The sequence below is a fragment of the Balaenoptera musculus genome, chromosome 19 (assembly GCF_009873245.2).
Source record: "Balaenoptera musculus isolate JJ_BM4_2016_0621 chromosome 19, mBalMus1.pri.v3, whole genome shotgun sequence".
In the NCBI taxonomy this organism is placed as follows: Eukaryota; Metazoa; Chordata; class Mammalia; order Artiodactyla; family Balaenopteridae; genus Balaenoptera; species Balaenoptera musculus.
The window spans coordinates 2,139,152-2,159,240 of NC_045803.1; the positions used below are offsets into that span (position 1 = coordinate 2,139,152).

General features: G+C 49.1%; 2 protein-coding genes across 2 annotated transcripts in view; both read left to right on the plus strand.

Annotated features, from left to right (window-relative positions):
- ZIM2 (zinc finger imprinted 2) overlaps positions 1-20,089 on the plus strand; it is a 130,309-nt gene that overhangs the window by 74,652 nt on the left and 35,568 nt on the right. The gene's annotated exons all lie outside the window — the stretch shown is intronic.
- LOC118884578 lies at positions 3,519-17,150 on the plus strand. The gene is made up of 7 exons (XM_036832279.1): positions 3,519-3,681; positions 6,361-6,450; positions 7,093-7,184; positions 10,196-10,301; positions 12,679-12,768; positions 14,760-14,851; positions 16,949-17,150. The coding sequence occupies exons 2-7, from the start codon at positions 6,381-6,383 to the stop codon at positions 17,129-17,131; spliced, it is 633 nt and encodes a 210-aa protein (XP_036688174.1). The 5' UTR covers positions 3,519-3,681; positions 6,361-6,380; the 3' UTR covers positions 17,132-17,150.

Below are 20,089 nucleotides of genomic sequence, written 5' to 3' on the forward strand. Positions count from 1 at the left end.
CACATATTTAGAATGATGAACCTTCGAGCACTGACCATGTGGTAGGCACTGAGCTAATGTCTTTACACATTTTGATCCACTTAATTCTCACAACCATATGGCTGGTTCTGTTATTATCCATCTTTCCAAGATAAGAGAACAGAGGCACAGAGAGTTCATGTCATTTGCTTCAGGTCACACAGATCATAAGTAGCCAAGCCAAGATTCAAACCCAGGCAGGCTGGCTCCAGAGTCTATGCCCTTAACCATCACGGTAATAACCTCACACATGTGGACACTGGAACTTTCCCAGATGGTCACACAACTGTGAGTGGAAGAGCATCTTCCAACATTCATACCTTCCAAGATTCATAGCATCCATTCACTTACCTCTTCAGATATTGCATAAATACTTGGAATATGCATGACACTTATCTTTAGACACAGTAATGCCACTTAACTACAACAACAACAAAATCCACAGAAATTGTCGATTGAAGTAAAAATGCACAATGTGAGAGCTGTGAGTTTCAGTATTTGGGGACTTACTGAGGACTATAGCCCAGGAAGCAGCCTCTCAGAGAGCTCTGAGGAACTGCTCCAAAAGGTAGGTAGGAGGTCAGTTTCTGTGTGATTTTGGAGAAGGGGTCCTTGCAGTCAAGCACACACCTCAGCACAAGGTTCCTGTTGGTCATGAAGAACAGATGTCTCAGTCAATGATTTTAGTGCTTTTCTAAGTATGGGAAGATGCAAGAATCTTGGTTCATAGTAATTTTTTTTCTGAAAATACCTAATTATCTGAGGGCCATTTCTGCCACTTTCCCCAGAGCATAGAGTGCCTCACCCGGGTCTTAACCCTGACTTCCTTTCAGGGTGAACTGTAGGTGGTACGGAATGGTGGGCAACATCCTTTAGTTGGCAAACTTCAGGAGCAACAGCCACAAGGGGTCGTGGAGGTGGCTCTGCTGAGGTTTCTGGGCTCCTCCAGATGCCTGGTGGACGCTGGTCTTCAGCTCACCTAGGCTGGCTTCTCTTGGGGCACTGGGGAGACCTGGCCCTACTCCAAGTATCTTTCATCCTCCAGCTGGCTTGCTTGGTCATGTTCATCCTCATGGCAGGGGTAAAGACACAAGAGAGAAACAAATGCCAGTTTCATAAGCACTTTTCAAGCTTTTGCTTAAATCACATTTTACCAGCATCCCTTTGGCCAAAGCAAGTTCCATGGCCAAGTACAGATTCAGAAGAAGAGGGCACTGCACACTTAGGACTAAGGGTATGAACATGGGGGAGGGTGGAAAACTGGGGCCATGTTTGCAACCTAACACAAGGCAGGATTATGATCATATCCGCAACATGCATCGACTCTCACCTGTCACAACACAAGAGGATTCACCAGCCAGGCACCTGGGAGGGAAGCCAGGAATGTGGGAGAGCCTCCACCTGCCAGGTGGCCCTTCTCAAGAGTCAGAAAAGTCTCTGGGATGATATGTTATCAGTGTGAGGGATGAGGAAAGACCTTCTGTGTAAGTCAAGTGTTCAGAGACATCAGAGCATGCTTCCCAGATAGAAACCCTACAGGTGTCCTGAGTGTGGGAAAGCTTTCACCGAAGGCCCAACTGTTAATAATCACGGGAAATTCCACACTGCAGGGAAGCCGTGTGCATGCACCAAAGGTGGGGTCCTTCGGGCAGGTCTCCTCCCTGACGCACCACCAGAAAATTCATGTTGGAAAAGACTGTAAACTCTTCCAGTGTGAAAGGGCCTTTAGCTGGAATGCACGCAAAATCCCCCAGTGCAGGTAAAATGAGGGAACCTATGTGAGTGGAGATTTCCTTCAGTTCTGCTCAGAAGTTTTCTGGTAGACCAGACGTTCTCATTTGGGGTGATACTCCACTGCCCCTCCTGAAACTTCTCCACAGTGTAGGGATATTATGGTTGGTCCAACTTGGTGGTGCTACTAGGCTCTAATGGGCAGGGGCCAAGGATCCTCTACACCTCCTCCAATGCACAGGCACACCCCCTGCACAAGGAATGTTCTGGCCCCAAATGTCAATAGCGATACTATGGGAAACTGCATTTGAGAAGGAATTCAGTTTAATTTTCTTGCCCCCAGCAAAGTAACCATGAACTTCATGTGGCTACTTCAACATAAAGGAGTCAAACATAAACAAAATTCAGAACAGAGTTTCTCAGCTGCTCCAGGCAAGTTTCAGGGGCCAAATGTGGCCAGGGGCTACCATACTGGATACTGCAGATACAGAACATTTCCATGGGCACAGAAGGGTCTGTCTTAGGACTGCTTTAGATCTCGTAGGCTAACAGAATTATCACAAAGTGTATCCCCCAGAAAGTGAGGATGTGGGCTTGGTGCTGTGAGAGACTGAAGAAGCACAGCCAGATGGAACATCTTATCAATGGCTCTTGGAGACTCTTGGCTCCATGCACGGTCCTCTGGGCAGTTTGAGTCTCAGGGTGGCCAGTGCCCTGCCCGCAGGTCAACCCCTCTGCCTGGGGCAGATTAACCGGTCGGTTACTGATAATGTAGATAAATGCTAACATTTCCTGGGCACTTTCCTCCTGTCAGGTATGGAGCTGAGCACTTTACATAGATGATCTCACTTACTCTTCACCAGAGTCCTAGGAAATAGGAACTAATATGATCCTCATTTTATAGGAGATAAAAGCGAGGCTCTCATGAGCTTTTTCAAAGCACTATCATTTAAAATTTTCTACCAAATTCAAGACTATGTGCCTATTTGTATACTATGCTCTTTCAATCCACAGGATTCAATATTTTTTCAATATTATTTTCATAAAATATTTCTTTTCTTTAAAGACATGCCCGTTCAGTTTTCTGCCCAAACTGCTCTTTTGCCAGAGAGCAGCTTGGCTTTATCTACTGCAGGGTCTGGTACAGAAAATTCTCTAGGTCAGGGATGGGCAGACTCTGGTCATCCAGCCCACAGCCTGTTGTGTAAATAAGGGCTCGTTGCCACAAGTACACCCATTCCTTACCTAACGTCTGGGCTGCTTTCATGCAAAGCAGAGTAGCTGCTACACAGACCCGATGGCCCAGAATTCTAAAGTATTTGCCATGACATCCTTGACAAGAAAGGTGACTGACCTTGCTTCGAATAGATGCCAAACTGAAATCAATACGGGTGAAGGTGTGAGAATGGTTAGAAAAAGGAGGGAAAATCGTGAACTATTGCAACTGTGATGCACCGTGTAAAAGATATTTTGTGTCTGAGTCCAGGGCACATGCTACATACATGTGTTCCTCCGTGTGTGGCGTGTGTTTGCTCATATTCGAAGAACAAGTTTAGAAATACTACGTACTCTTATTACCTGCACAAGTAATTCTCAACCACTAAAAACCTGCCCAGGGCGACCTCCTAAATTGCTTTCCCTAACGAACGAGGCAAAGAGGCCCCCGACCCTCCCCACTAACAACGGAATCGCAGCGAACACTCTGACGCCTGTGCTGGTGTCAGAGACAGTTTTAACCACCTGACTTGTGTTTGCGGGCGGGGGTTGGGGGGTGTGCGTGTCGCCGAGCAGCTCAGCCCTGTTCATTCGCGCGAGTTTGTCCACCGCGTCCCCGGGCATCTCCGGAGCCAGCGCTGCGCGGGCGCCAAGGACAAGCACTGAGCAAGCCCGCCCGCTCCTGCCCAGCGGCGCAGCCGGAACCCGGGTCCGGAGGTCAGTCCCGCGGCCGCAGCTCCGAAGGGTCTGCGCCATGGGGCGGGGGGCGCAGCGCGGGGCGGGGGCGGCGGGACGGCGCTGCGGGGTCTCCGCGGGGAGGGCGGCGCGCCCAGGGAGGACGCGCGGGTGAATTCTGGGGAGTGGGGCGCAGGAGCTGCTGCCTAGGAGCCCCTGAGACCCGACGGTGCGCGCGGTGGGGCCCCTTGAGGAGCCCGCGTCTCCCCTGAGGGCGGTCGGGACGCTCAGGTCCTCGTGAGCCGCGGGGCGACTCCAGGTCCGAGGATTTCTCTGGCCACTGGGAGGAGGGAAGAGTGGAGGGGACAGAGGAGGCTGGGGTGTCAGTAGTAGGGGTGGCGGGGACTCCGTCCAGGACAGGTGGGGGAGGCGCCCGGGTCCTGGTCCTGAGGTTTAGGGAGCAGGAGGGGCGGACGGGGGACCTTGTAGTTGGATGGAGGAGGCGGGCGGAACAGGTTTGCTCTGCACACCGGAGAGGCCGCTCGGGTATCGGGGGGTCAGGTAGCGAACCGGCCAAGTAGAGAATCGGAAAATGATACTGCAGGGGGTCCAGAGGGTAGTTTGAGGGATGAGGAGCGGGGGGAGCCCCTCCGGTTGTGTTGTGGGGTTCGCTGAGACGCATAAGAGCTTTGCAGATGAGAAGGGCGCTTGGAAAACAGCTTTTGAGCCGCCAGCGCTTCTGTGCGCCTGCGTGCTGCGGGTGGGGGCAGGGAGCCTGTTTGGGGCGCGCATCTTTGAGGGGCAGCCTCGGGGGTATGGGCCCTGGGTGTCAGCCAGAGGGAAATTGTGTTGGAGAGGGTGATGTGTATTTTCAGCTTCTGCGTCTGCAGTTGTGTGTGCCCCGAGTGTGTGTGTGTGTGTGTGTGTGTGTGTATGTCCAGGACTGCCTGTGAGGAGGGCATTCAGTACTGACGAGCACGCCTGCCCACGGGGGAGGCGGGGGTCTCTGAGTTTCCCTGGAGCGTGTCTGCAGGTGTGCTTGCGTGGTCATGCCCTGGTTTCCCCAGTGTTCATCTGAAAATGTGTGTCTCTTACAATTGTGTGTGTGTCTATCTGACCGAGTGCTCCCGCCCTTTGACGCACCTTGTATTTGCACGATTATGTGTGAGAGTCTGTGATGGGTCTTATTCTTTAAAAAGGCTTAGAGGGAGAGGTTTGACTCTAAGTTACCAGACAGTGTGTTCTGAGTGTGGCTGTGTATTTAATCATATTTAATCCTCAGGTTTAGTATTTATAGTCCTCATTTTCATGAGGGGAAAGCTGACAGCACAAGAGGTTAAATAACCCCTGAATCAGGGATTGCAGGTAAAATACAGGACACTTGCTTAAATTTGAATTTCAGATAAATAATGAATTACCTTTTAGTATAAGTATGTCCTGAATATTTCATGGGACTTACCTATACTTAAACATAGTTTATCAAAATAAATAAAAAATGATATTTATGTAGACATGACCCATGCAGTGTTTGAACATACTTATGGTAAAAAATGATTTGTCTATCTCAAATTCAAATCTCAGTTTGCTGTGTATTTCTTGTAATCTTGTTGTTGTTAAATCTGGCAAATTTGATCCTTGAGATCTCTCGGCTAGTGACCGGCAGGCTGGAACCCCTCAGTGCACCCTCCAGGCACACTGGCCAAAGTCCTGCCCAAAGTAAGGCCAGGGTGGAGGCGGGGCCCCAGGACCCCACAGCTGAGCCTGCTGCTAGGCACTGTTGCAGCAGTGCTGGCCCCTCCCCAGGGGCTGTGGTGAGGGGTCTGTGGACCGGCCCCCTCGTCTTCACAGCAGCCCTGAGAGTCAGTCTTAAGACTTAAGACTTAAGCATCTTGTACCAGAATGGGGCCCCTGAGGCCAGGGAAGCAAGGTCCTGGTCTGAACCATTTGGTCAAGCTGCCTTGTAGCCTTAGGACAGGGCTGAAATATCGCACTAGGAATGATGGCCATGAGGTGCACCTATTGAGTGTCTGCTGTATGCCAGACACCAGAGGCCCTTTTGATACTCAGTTAACTGACATTCACCTTCAGGGTCCCAGCTTTTTGTGGCATAATATTTCTTCAGTTTTACTTATCTACAAAACAGAAACAGATTCACAGACTTAGAGAACGAACTTATGGTTACCAGTGGGGAAGGGATAGTTGGTGGGTTTGGAATTGACATGTACACACTGCCATATTTAAAATGGGTAACCAACAAGGACCTACTGTATATCACAGGGAGCTCTGCTCAATGTTATGAGGCAGCCTGGATGGGGGGGAGTTTGGGGGAGAATGGATACATGTATACGTATGGCTGAGTCACTTTGCTGAGCACCTGAAACTATCACATTGTTAATCGGCTATACTCCAATGTAAAATAAAAAGTTTTTTTAAAAAGGTTATATTTCTTCATTGTTTAAATGGTCATAAACCCCAGACCCATGACCCCTGCCCTTGCCAGATGCCATGGCACTCGCTCTCCCCAGATCACGCACTGGGCCTTGGAAGAACACTAGAGGGAGGCATTGCCAACACTCCCCTTGGATGTTGGGGACCTGGAGACTTGGGGAGGGGATGGAGCTGTCTGAGTCCACCTGACATCTGAGAGCGGTGCTGGGGTTCACACCCGGGCCACCTGGGTCCCCAGCCCAGACACTGACTGCTCTGGTCTCCTGTCCATAGGGAGCAGCTGTGGTGTCACGATGCTACCTCTCAGCACCATCGAGGGCCAGGAAACGGAGGAGGTGCAGACCAAGCCGCCTGAGAAAGGAGGTGAGACACACATGGGGTGGAAAACTGTGGGCAGTTGGGAGTGGGGAGGGTCTCCAGGGTAAGGCTAATGGGGAAGTATTGACCCTGAAGACTGATCCCAACCCCAAGTATCTCCCACTGGCTCTTCCTGGGAAGGGAGTGCCCTGAGGGGCTCCCAGGATGGAACTCCCAGACATCACCTCATGTCAGTAGGTCCTGTCACTGCCCTGCTCAGACCCTTCAGAGATCTCCTGAGAGCTGAATGAATTTGAGCTCCTTTTTGTGGCCTGGACACCCCTGTTATCTTACCCCAGCCCCTTCACCCACTGACATTCCCAGTCTGTTCCCTGTGGGTCTTCAGGATGCAATTTAAGGCATGTCTGCAGGTGCTGCTGTGCAACCTCCAGCAAGTGTTCTAACCTCTCTGTGCCTTGGTTTCCTCATCTCTAAAGTAGGATGATGAGAGTAGCCACTTCAGAGAGTTATTATGAAGAACCAAGAAAGATAATACGTGTAAAATACTTAAATGCATCCCTGGCACAAAGCAAGTACTCCACATATATTAGCTCTTGTCAATGGTTTCATGATGAAGATTTTATTATTATTGAGTTTCTCAAGCCTCAGAGGGCAAGATGGCCTCATGCCTCTTTCCTCCTCCCTCAGTCCTGCTTTCAGAGAACCCTGATGATCCACCAAAGAAGCCCATCAGAATGAAGGGAACAATGTTATTCAGAGTCCTGCCGTTCTGTCCTGTGGTAAGCCTGTTTGTTTCCTCCCTTTGGCCAGAGGCCCCTGGGTTCTGAGAAGTCAGGTACATCCACCACCATCTCTGCCCAGCAGAGACCCTTGGGTGGCTGGGTGCCCCTTTGTCCATCTTTCATCCCGGACGTGGCCCCATCTTGTGGGGGATAGTTTTCCTTGAAGATGCTGCCCTCTTTCCTGCCTTCTTTTCTTTCCTACTTCCTGCCTCTGCTCCAATGTCACCTCCTCCATGAAGCTTCCCTTGCTCACTTTTTCTCCATTTCTCTCCAACCCCCTTGCCTTGCTGAAGTTTTTCCAGAGTAATTATTGCTACCTGAGAGCATACCTGTATCTGTGTGTTCATCATCTGTCTCCCCTACTAGAGTAGTTCTTGGGGGCAGGAAACTCCTCTGTTCTTCAATGACATACCCCTGTGTGTAGAACAGATGTAACCAGCGGTAAGCACTGTATACACATGAGCTGATTAAATGGAGGAATGAATTAGGGAACGGTCCCTGCTGAGGCAGGCAGCTGTGGCTTTGTTCACCTGGATACCATTCCTCCTTCTCCTACTAACACCCTTGATTTTTCTTGGGGAACCACCTGTCTCCATGCACTATGGATGGATCTGATCCCATCCTCAGACCAGCTCCAGGTATGCCCCTGACCAATCAGAGGCAGCAATGCCAAGGTTCCCTATGATTGGTTCCAGGCTGGGCAGGTGACTCAACCTTAGCCACTGAGGCATCTGCTCTGTCTCTGGGATTCTTAACAGGTGGGAGGGGAGTTTTTGGAGTGGCCCTGATGGGGAACCAGGGGTGCTGCGGGGAGAGGTCAGGGGAGGCACAGGGTCAGGATGCTCTCAAGAACGCCTTTCCTATTAGAGCCTGCAGCAGTCCCAGGGAGGACTCTCTAGAAATCTTATTAGAAAAAAAATTTAAGAGTCACAGATTTTACAAAGCAGTACAAAGATCATCCAAATTCACCAGTTGTTAACACTTTTTCTATTTGCATGTTTTCTCATATATATATAATATACATTATATATAATATACATATGTATTCCTCAGTATGCATGGCCTTAGAAATAGAATATTCTCTTTGGTAAGTGTGAGACTGCTGTAACCTTTGGGCTTTTAACTCTTACATGCACTTTCATCTAATCTAATGTCCATATTCCTGGTTTGTTAGTTTAATACCTAATGTCTTTTTGACGTTCTTTTTCCTCTTAACACAAGGTCTCCTCTAGGTTTCTTAGTAATGTCTTTAGTCTCTTTAAGCTGGAAAATCCCCTCAGCCCTTCTTTGCCTCTTATAACACTGACGATTTTGAAGACCAGAGTCACACCCCGCCCCATATTGATGGCTTTTTACTTTGTTGTTTCTGTTGTTGTTTTGACCCTTTCCCCCTAATGAGATTCAGGGTAAGCTATGATGTCTTCAATACCACCTAAGTGATGCCCTGTCCTTCTCAGGACATCACATCTAGATGCACATGAGGTTTTGCATGTGAGAAGGAATTCAGGTATAATTTTCTTGCTCTGCAACACAGTAATCACTAACTAACTGCCTGAGGCTACTTCAATGTAAATGAATCAATCTTAAAAAAAATTCAAAACACGGTTTCTCAGCCACTCAGGGCAGGTTTAAGTGGCCAGATGTGGCCAGTGCCTACCGCACTGGACACTGCAGATACAGAACATTGCCATGGTCACAGAAGGTTCTATCTCAGGACTGGGTTAAATCTCTTAGGCTATCAGAATTATCTCAGAGCATAGCCCCCAGAAAGTGAGGTTGTGGGCTTGGTGCTGTGAGACACTGAAGAAGCACAGCCAGATGGAGCATCTTGTCAATGGCTCTTGGAGACTCTTGGCTCCATGCACGGTCCTCTGGGCAGTTTGAGTCTCAGGGTGGCCAGTGCCCTGCCCGCAGAAAAACCCCTCTGCCTGGGGCAGATTAACCAGTCGGTTACTGATAATGTTAGATAAATGCTAACATTTCCTGGGCACTTTGCACCTGTCAGGTATGGAGCTGAACACTTTATACAGATGATCTCGTGTAACCTTCACCAGAGTCCAAGAAATAGGAACTAATATGATCCCCAATGTATAGGAGAGAAACCCAAGGCTCATGAGAGCTTTTATAAGGTTGTTATTTCAAATTTTGTACATAATCAAGACTCAATGGCTATTTTTATATTACACTCTTTTGATTCTCAGGATCCATATCTTCATAAAGTATTTCTTTTTTAAAAGAAAAACAACGAAGTGTATCTGTTCACACTTCTGCCCAAACTGCCCTTTTGCCAGAGAGCAGCTTGGCTTCCTCTGCTGCAGGAGCTGGCACAGAAAATTCTCTAGGTCAGGAGTGGGTAGACTCTGGCCATGCAGCCCACAGCCTGTAGTGTGAATAAGGGCTCATTAGCACAGCCACGTCCATCCTTAGGTAGAGTCTGGGCTGCTTTCCTGCAAAGTCCAGTAGCTGTGACACAGACCTGATGGTGCACAAAGGCTAAACTATTCGCTGTGACATCCTTGACAACAAAGGTGACTGATCTTGCTTTGAATAGATGCCAGACTGAAATCAATACGGGTGAAAGTGTGAGAATGTTTAGAAAAAGGAGGGAAACTCTTGAACTACTGTGAGTGTGATACAGTTTATAAAAGATATTTTGTGTTTGGGTCCAGTGTACATGCTACATACATGTCTTTCTAGGTGTGTGCGGCATATATTTCCTCATATTCAAATAAGAAGTTTAGAAACAGTACTTACCCTTATTACCTGCATAACTGATTCTCATTCTGTTAAAACCTGCCCATGGCGACCTCCTAAATTGGTTCCTCTAATGAATGAGGCCCCCGACCGTCCCCCCTAAAACTAAAATTACAGCCAACACTCAGATACCTGTGCTGGTGTCAGAGACTGTTTTAACCACCTGACTTGTGTTTGGGGCCGGGGATGGCGGGGGCTGCTTTGCGTGACGCTGAGCGACTCAGCTCTGTTCATTCCTGCGAGTTTGTCCACAGATTCCCTGGACATCTTCGGAGCCAGCGCTACCCGGGCGCCAAGGACAAGCACTGAGCAAGCCCGCCCGCTCCTGCCCAGCGGCCCAGCCAGAACCCGGGTCCGGAGGTCAGTCCCGCGGCCGCAGCTCCGAAGGGTGTGCGCCATGGGGCGGGGGGCGCAGCGCGGGGCGGGGGCGCAGCGCGGGGCGCGGGGCGGCGGGACGGCGCTGCGGGGTCTCCGCGGGGAGGGCGGCGCGCCCAGGGAGGACGCGTGGGTGAATTCTGGGGAGTGGGGCGCAGGAGCTGCTGTCTAGGAGCCCCTGAGACCCGATGGTGCCCGCGGTGGGGCCCCTTGAGGAGCCCGCGTCTCCCCTGAGGGCGGTCGGGACGCTCAGGTCCTCGTGAGCCGCGGGGCGACTCCAGGTCCGAGGATTTCTTTGGCCACTGGGAGGAGGGAAGAGTGGAGGGGACAGAGGAGGCTGGGGTGTCAGTAGTAGGGGTGGCGGGGACTCCGTCCAGGACAGGTGGAGGAGGCGCCCGGGTCCTGGTCTCGAGATTTTAGGAAGTAGGAGGGGCAGACGGGGGACTCTGTAGTTGGATGGAGGAGGCGGGAGGTATGGGGGTTGGTCTGCACACCTGAGAGGCCAGTTAGGTGTCAGGGGTTCGGTTATCTCACTGGCCGAATAAAAACATAGGAACATGACTCTGGGGGGAGTCCATAGAGCATGCCTTTTAGGGGTGAGGAGGAGCGGGGAGCCCCTCCGGAAAGGTTTGGGGGTTCACTAAGAACGAATAAGAAGATTTGCAGATGAGAAGGGCGCTTGGAGAAGAGCTTTTGAGCCTCCAGCGCCTCTGTGCGCCTGCGTGCTGCGGGTGGGGGCAGGAAACCTGTTTGGGGCGCGCATCTTTGAGGGGCAGCCTCGGGGGGTTGGGCCCTGATTGTCAGCCAGAGGGAAATTGTGTGGGAGGGTGATGTGTAATTTCAGCTGGTGCATCTGCAGTTTTGTGTCTCCCGAGTGTGTGTGTGTGTGTGTGTGTGTGTGTGTGTGCATGTGCAGGATTGCCTGTGAATGGGGCGTTCAGTACTGACGAGCAGGTCTGCCTGCTTGAGTAGTGAGGGTCTCAGATTTCCCTGGATGTGTCTGCAGATGTCGGTGTGTCGTTATGCCCTGGTTTCCTCAGTGTTCATCTGAAAATGTGCGTTTCTGTGTGTGTGTACCTGGCCGGCTGGTCCCACTATATGATGCACCTTATATTTGCACGATTATGGGTGACAGTCTGTGATGGTTCTTAAGCATCTTAAAAAGGCTTCGAAGAAGAGGTTTGACTCTAAGTTACCAGATAGTGTGTCCTGAGTGTGTGTGTGTGTATTTAATCATATTTAATCCTCATGTTTAATCATTTATTTTCCTCATTTTCATGGACGGGAAAGCTGACAGCACACGAGGTTAAAAAACCCCTGAATCGGGGCTTGCCAGGTAAAATACAGGATGCTTACTTCAATTTGAATTTAAGACAAATAATGAATTACCTTTTAGTATAAGTATGTTCCAAATATTTCATGGGACTTGCCTATACTTAAACATAATTTAGAAAACTAAATAAAAAATGACTTTTTATATAGACATGCCCCAGGCAGTGTTCGGATATGCTTATACTAAAAAATGATTTGTGTATCTGAAATTCAAATCTCAGTTTGCTGTGTATTTGTTGTGAAGTCGTTTTGTTAAATCTGGCAAACTTAATCCCTGAATTCTCTTGACTAGTGACTGGCAGCCTGGAACCCCCCGCAGCCCACCCCTTCCAGACACACTGGTCCAAGTCCTGCCCAGGGTAAAGCTGGGGTGCAGGCGGGGTCCCAGGACCCCACAGCTGAGCCTGCTGCTAGGCACCGTTGCAGCAGTGCTGGCCGCTCCCCGGGGGCTGTGGTGAGGGGTCTGTGGACCGGCCCCCTCGTCTTCACAGCAGTCCTGAGAGTCAGTCACTTGAGCATCCTGTACCAGAATGGGTCCCAAGGCCAGGGAAGTGAGGTCCTGGTCTGAACCACCTGGTCAAGCTGCAATGTAGCCTTAGGACAGCCCTGAAATACAGCACTGGGAATGCTAACCATGAGCGCACTTATTTAGTGCCTGCTGTACATGGCAGACACCACAGGCCCTTTTCATATCCAGTTAACTGTTATTCACCTTCAGGGTCCCAGCTTTTTGTGTCAAGATATTTCTTCTTTTTCTTAAAGGGGCATAAACACCAGACCCATGATCCCTGCCCTTGCCCTTGCCAGGTGCCATGCCAAATGCTCTCCCCAGATCACGCACTAGGCCTTGGAAGCCACTCTAGGAGGGAGGCATTGCCAACACTCCCCTTGGATGTTGGGGACCTGGAGACTTGGGGAGGGGGTGGAGCTGCCTGAGTCCATCCGACACCTGAGAGCGGTGCTGGGGTTCACACCCGGGCCATCTGGGTCCCCAGCCCAGGCACTGACTGCTCTGGTCTCCTGTCCATAGGGAGCAGCTGTGGTGTCACGATGCTACCTCTCAGCACCATCGAGGGCCAGGAAACGGAGGAGGTGCAGACCAAGCCGCCTGAGAAAGGAGGTGAGACACACATGGGGTGGAAAACTGTGTGCAGGTGGCAGTGGGGAGGGTCTGCAGGGCACGGCTGATGAGGAAGGGTTGACCCTGAAGCCTGATCCCAACCCCAAATATCTCCCACTGGCTCTTCCTGGGAAGGGAGGGTCCTGAGGGGCACCCAGGATGGAACATCCCCGACATCCCCTCATGTCAGTGGGTCCTGTCTCTCCCCTGCTCAGAGCCTGCAGGGGTGTCTCCTGGGTCTCTTGGGAGCTGGAATCAATCTGGGCTCCTCTCTGTGATCTGGTCACCTGCCTGGACTGGCCCTGCATCCAGTTGCCAGGTCTAGGGGCTACGAGGTCATTTGTTTGGGATATGATGGAGGCCTGACCCAAGGATTTAGCTGAGGGGCTGGGCAGGAGTGGGGTAGGTTGTGGAGCCTGCTGGTGGCTTGGCCTCATGAGTGAGGGATGCTGGGTCTGTTGTCACGTTTCCTTTCTGAAACATCTTACTTTGCAATAATTTTATATTCACAAGAAGTTGCCATAATAGTACATAGAAGTTCCATGGACACTTCATCCCATTTCCCCCAGTATTTTTATTTTATATGATGATACTACAGCATCAAAACTAGCCCATGGATATTGGCACAATCCATGTGTGTTTTTACTTGTATTTCATCACATCTATAGCTGTGTGTAACCATCATACAAAACAAGATACAGGCCACTTTTTTAGCTACCTACTCCCTTACCAGAGGTGGCTACTTTCCAGCTTCTTGTCCAATCTTTCAGAATGTTCTATGCTCACGCATACAGACAAGGATGTGTATGTACCTGTTACTATGTATTTATGTCTGATGTACTGTGTGTACTGTATACGCCACTGCCAGTTCCCATTTTGTCTTGTTTCATTTAATTCTGACCTGGCACTTAGTATCTTCCAGTCACCATCCCAATGCTTTCCAAGCACCCAATCACTCGTGCTTCACAACTCTGTGAGGTAAGGACAGTGATTGCCCCATTTTGCAGATGGGAAATCTGAGGGGTGACAAGGATGAATGATTAGCTCATGCTGGGATTTGAAGCGTCTGGCCTCGGGGTCTTTGACCTTAAGCCCTGTGTCCCCTGTCCATCTTGGGGACTCTTCCCCACAAGATGACAAGTTTGTGTTCCAGCTGCCTGGCATTCCATGGTCTATCTGTCCTGTACTGTAGTTTATTTAACCTGGTTCCTGCAGGTGGCCGTTCGGGTTATTCCCAGTCTTTGAGGAAAACAATAAATGCAAGTAGAAATAAGATTATAGTTGGGTCATATTGCACACAGGGGAGTATATCCAGGACAATATGTCTAAAAGGGGGAATGGCTGCATCAGAGGAGGATGTGCATTTGTAATTTGGTGACTTTGACTGAATGGTCCTCCATAGAGAGGCGGATTTCCATCCCCAGCAGGAGTGTAGGAGTTTCTAAGAAAATATCTGGATTTGTTGGTAGCTTTGAAATATCAGGAGATTTCACTCTAAATCAAGACATCTGTCTTCTGTGGGGAAACTAGACAACTTTCTGGAGAGGCATCCCCACAGGCAGCGGCATATCAGCTATCCCTTCCTCCTGGACACGGGCTCCCCAGGCTGCCACCATCTCCAGAGCCCCCTGTTGTCTTACCCCAGCCCCTTCACTCACTGACATTCCCTCTCTGTTCCCTGTGGGCCTTCGGGATGCAATTTAATGCATGTCTGCAGGCACTGCTGTGCAACCTCCAGCAAGTGTCCTAACCTCTCTGTGCCTTTGTTTCCTCTCTAATGTTGGATTAATATAGTACCCATCTCAGAGAGTTATTATGAACAATCAATTAAGCTATGATGTGTAAAATACGTAAAAGAGTGCCTGACACATAGCAAGTACTTAACATATGTTAGTTCTTGTCAATGATTTTATGATGAAGATCTTATTATTATTGAGTTTCTCAAGCCTCAGAGGGCAAGATGGCCTCATGACTCTTTCCTCCTCTCTCAGCCCTGCTTTCTGAGAACCCTGATGAGCCACGAAAGAAGTCCACTGGAATGAAGGGAAGACTGTCATTCAGAGTCCTGCCGATCTGTCCCATGGTAAGCCTTCCTGTTTCCTCCCTTCAACCAGAAGCCCCTGGATTCTGAGAGCTCAGGCACATCTGCCAGCCTCTCTGCCCAGCAGAGACGCTTGGGTGGCTGGGTGCCCCTGTTCCCCCAAGGATGTGGCCCCATCCTCTGGGGGATGGTTTTCCTTGAGGATGCTGCCCTCTTTCCTGCCTCCTTCTCTTTCCTAATTCCTGCCTCTGCTCCAATGTCACCTCCTCCATGAAGCCTCCCTTGGACACTTCCTCCCCATCTGGATCTAACCCCCTGCCTTGCTGAATTTTTTTCAGAGTAATTATTGCTACCTGAGAGCATACCTTCTATCTGTGTGTTCATCATCTGTCTTCCCTACTAGAGTAGTTCTGTGGGGGGGGGGGGCAGGAACCTGCTCTGTTGTTCAATGACATATCCCTGTGCATAGAACAGATGTGACCAACGGTAGGCACTGTACGCAGGTGGGCTGGTTAAATGGAGGAATGAATTAGGGAACGGTCCCTGCTGAGGCAGGCAGCTGTGGCTTTGTCCACCTGGATACCATTCCTCCTCCTTCTGCTAACACCCTTGATTTTTCTTGAGGGACCGCCTGTCTCTATGCATCTTGGATGGATTTGATCCCATCCTCAGGCCGGCTCCAGGTACGCCCCTGACCAATCAGAGCCGGCAATGCCAAGGTTCCCCATGATTGGTTCCCGGCTGGGCACGTTGACTCAACCTTGGCCAATAAGGCATGTGCTCTGTCTCTGGGATTCTTAACAGGCAGGAGCGGAGCTTGGAGCGGCCCTGATGCGGAATCAGGGGTGCCGCGGGGAGAGGTCAGGGGAGGCACAGGGTCAGGATGCTCGCAAGAACGCCTTTCCTATTAGAGCCTGCAGCAGTGCCAGGGAGGACTCTTTAAAAAATCTTCTTATTAGAAAATAATATGACAATCAAAGATTTTTTTAAAAAAAACAGTACAAAGATCATCCAAATTCACCGATTGTTATCATGTTTTCTATTTTCATGTTTTCTCATATTATATATATTCATATATATTCCTATAGGAATATATATATATAAAACTATTCTCCCCTGTGTATCACCTTAGAAATAGAATATTCTCTTACCCTACTGTTGGTATGTTTTCACCTCTGGGCTTTTAACCCTGATACACACTTTCGTCACATCTGCTGTCCATATTCCAGGTTTGTTAATTTACTACATACTGTCTGCTTGGTGTTCTTTTTCCTCCTACACAGGGTCCTGTGTAAGAACAGGTATAGTGCTTAGTAACGTATCTTTAGTCTCTTTAAGCTGGAAAATCCCCTCCGTCTTTCTTTGCCTCTTATGACACTGACGAGTCTGAAGATCAGAGTCACACCTCGTACAATGTTGATTGCTTTTTTGGTTCTGTTTCGTTTCATTTCTTTGCTTGTTTGTTTTTTACGCTGTTCCCCCTAATGACATTCAGGATAAGCTATGATCTCTGGAATATCACCTAAGTGATGCCCTGCCCTTCTCAGGACATCACATCTAGATGCACCCTAGGTCTGTCTGCCATCGTTGGTGATACAAATTTTGATCCACTCAGCTGAGATGCTTGTCCCTTTTCTCCACTGAATACTTTCTGATTTTTGTTTTCCCCATGCAACTAACTAATGAGATATCAGTGAGGAGACACTGTAGATGAACCAAATAATCTAGAAACAGAGAGCATTCTGATTGGTTCATTTCGGGTCCTGTGCTCACCAATGAAGCAATCATCAGCTTAGGAGATGAGAACCCTAAAACTCTCAACCTGGGCCACATGCCCATGGGCAGTAGAAGTTCCCTACCTGTCCCCAACCACAAGAACAGAAGTATGGGGTGAAGCAGCTATTCTCAACCACAGGCAGTTTATCCCCCAGGGGACACCTTCAGTGTCTGGAAAATTTTTCTTTGTCACAGCTAAAGGGATGGCGCTGCTGGCACCTGGTGGGTAGAGGCCAGAGAAGATGCTTAACATCGTGCAATGTACAGGATGCCCCCCTTCCCCGAAAGAATGATCTGACCCCAAAATGTCACTAGTGTGACACTAACGTTCTCTTCTTTCTTCTCTGTTCTCTGTCCTTCCAGCCAAGTGTTTGCTTCACCTATTACTTGGAACCGGATGACTCCGACTCTGATTCCCAATTTCCTCCTGAACCTTCGAAACCTGACCCAAATTGCACCTTTGTGCCTCTGCCTGTGTTAGAGTTTCGTGAAATCAAGGTGTGTGAATGTCCCCTGTGCTGTCTCAGCTTTGTCACTGCTTCCTAATACCTGAGCTCCCTCTGCTTCCTGCTCTTAACTCAGCACCCTGGAATCATGCATGCTGAGCTACTGTGATGTAAAATCCCCAAATACAGCTGCTTAAATAAACCGAACTTGATGTCTCTCTCATAGCTGTGGTCTGTGTGTAAAACCCCACCGGCCGGGGTGTTGCATTCCCGTTGAGTTGGGCAGCCAAGGTCCTTTGACTTTGGTGCTCTGTGCCACGTGGCTGGAGAGGGCTCACCCCCCACATCCCGTCCACATTGTGGCTCAGGGGAAGGGGAGGAGGATGAGGGAAGGGGAAGACACACTTTAGTCCTTCAAAGGGCAACTCCTACAAGATGCCCAGATCACTTTTCCTTAAACCTCATTGGCCAGAACATAGTCACATGACCACATCTAGCTGCAAGAGATGCTGGAAAGTGTAGTCCTGTGCTCACCTAATAGCTTCTATTATTACAGCAGAGGAGAATGGATATTGTGTCCACCACTGACCAGGTCTGTTATGTTAATTTAGCCCTGGCACCAGGCTATGAATACATGAGTGAATAAATGTATTCTTTAATTCTGTATCTCTCTCCCATTGACTAGGATCTCCTCCATTTTTACACAAATATTTAGAATGATGAACCTTCGAGCACTGACCATGTGGTAGGCACTGAGCTAATGTCTTTACACATTTTGATCCACTTAATTCTCACAACCATATGGCTGGTTCTGTTATTATCCATCTTTCCAAGATAAGAGAACAGAGGCACAGAGAGTTCATGTCATTTGCTTCAGGTCACACAGATCATAAGTAGCCAAGCCAAGATTCAAACCCAGGCAGGCTGGCTCCAGAGTCTATGCCCTTAATCATCATGGTAATAACCTCACACATGTGGACACTGGGACTTTCCCAGATGGTCACACAAGTGTGAGTGGAAGAGCATTTTCCAACATTCATACCTTCCAAGATTCATAGCATCCATTCACTTACCTCTTCAGATATTGCATAAATACTTGGGATATGCATGTAGCACTTATGTTTAGACACAGTAATGCCACTTAACTACAACAACAACAAAATCCACAGAAATTGTCGATTGAAGTAAAAATGCACAATGTGAGAGCTGTGAGTTTCAGTTTATTTGGGGACTTACTGAGGACTATAGCCCAGGAAGCAGCCTCTCAGAGAGCTCTGAGGAACTGCTCCAAAAGGTAGGTAGGAGGTCAGTTTCTGTGTGATTTTGGAGAAGGGGTCCTTGCAGTCAAGTACACACCTCATTACACGGCTACTGTTGGTTGGGACGAACGGACATATCAGTTAATGTGTTTAGTGCTTTTCTAAGTATGGGAGAATCAAAGAATCTTGGGTTATATTATTTTCTCCTGAACATATCTAATGTCTGAGGTGTAACCAAACCCAGGTTTGGCCACTTGCCGCTCATAAGCTAATAATTAAAGAGGCAAGTGTCAATAGAAAGGAAAGGTGCTTTAATCAGGAAACCCGACAATCTGGGGAGATGGTGGACTCATGTCCAGGGACCAACTCCAAAGATTCTGTTCAGCCTTGACAGTTTTAAAAGGAAAAAATGGAGGAATCTCAGTGAATCATCGAGGCAGGAGGTTGGGTTCTGCATCATTCTCCATTGCATGCAGAACTGGCTGAGTCTCTCTTCAGATGTTATCTTGCCCACGTGATCTGCCTGCAGGATTGCTTAGGGGCACTATTGGGGGTAGAGAGCTAGTCATACTTCTTTTCATCTAGGAAAAGAATCGACAGGTTAGACAAGGCATGATGTGCATTCAGGAGAGCATAAGTCAGGAGTTGGTTTCAATTGCTTAGTGATCTCATTCCTATAGTTAGGTTCTTTTAAGGTTAGAGGGGAACAGAAATGGACAAACAGGAAAGGGCCAAAAAAGCTGCATTCAGAGGGACCTTTCTGCCACTCAGAGTGCCTCACCCAGATCTTCACCCTGAATTCCTTTCAGGGTGAACTGTAGGTGGTACGGAATGGTGGGCAACATCCTTTAGTTGGCAAACTTCAGGAGCAACAGCCACAAGGGGTCATGGAGGTGGCTCTGCTGAGGTTTCTGGGCTCCTCCAGATGCCTGGTGGACGCTGGTCCTCAGCTCACCTAGGCTGGCTTCTCTTGGGGCACTGGGGAGACCTGGCCCTACTCCAAGTATCTTTCATCCTCCAGCAGGCTTGCCTGGGCATGTTCATCTTCATGGCAGTGGTAGAGGCACAAGAGAGAAACAAATACCAGTTTCACAAATACTTTTCAAGCTTCTGCTTGAATCACATTTTGCCAGCATCCCTTTGGCCAAAGCAATTCCATGGCCAAGTGCAAATTCAGAAGAGGAGGGCACTACACACTTAGGGGGCAACAGGTTTGGACATGGGGGAGGGTAAAAAACTGGGGCCATGTTTGCAACCTACCACAAGGCAGGATTGTGATCATATCCGCAAGTTGCATCGACTCCCACCTGTCAGAACACAAGAGGATTCACCAGCCAGGCACCTGGGAAGGAAGCCAGGAATGTGGGAGAGCCTCCACCTGCCAGGTGGCCCTTCTCAAGAGTCAGAAAAGTCTCTGGGAGGATATGTTATCAGTGTGAGGGATGAGGAAAGACCTCCTGTGTAAGTCAAGTGTTCAGAGACATCAGAGCATGCTTCCCAGATAGAAACCCTACAGGTGTCCTGAGTGTGGGAAAGCTTTCACCGAAGGCCCAACTGTTAATAATCACGGGAAATTCCACACTGCAGGGAAGCCGTGTGCATGCACCAAAGGTGGGGTCCTTCGGGCAGGTCTCCTCCCTGACGCACCACCAGAAAATTCATGTTGGAAAAGACTGTAAACTCTTCCAGTGTGAAAGGGCCTTTAGCTGGAATGCACGCAAAATCCCCCAGTGCAGGTAAAATGAGGGAACCTATGTGGGTGGAGATTTCCTTCACTTCTCCTCAGAAGTTTTCTGGTA

Coding starts and splice junctions, on each gene's coding strand:
- LOC118884578 (XM_036832279.1), top strand. CDS start 6,381: ATGCTACCTCTCAGCACCATCGAGGGCCAGGAAACGGAGGAGGTGCAG. Junction 7,185..10,195: donor TCCTGCCGTTCTGTCCTGTG/GTAAGCCTGTTT, acceptor GTTTGTCCACAG/ATTCCCTGGACATCTTCGGA. Junction 14,852..16,948: donor TCCTGCCGATCTGTCCCATG/GTAAGCCTTCCT, acceptor CTGTCCTTCCAG/CCAAGTGTTTGCTTCACCTA.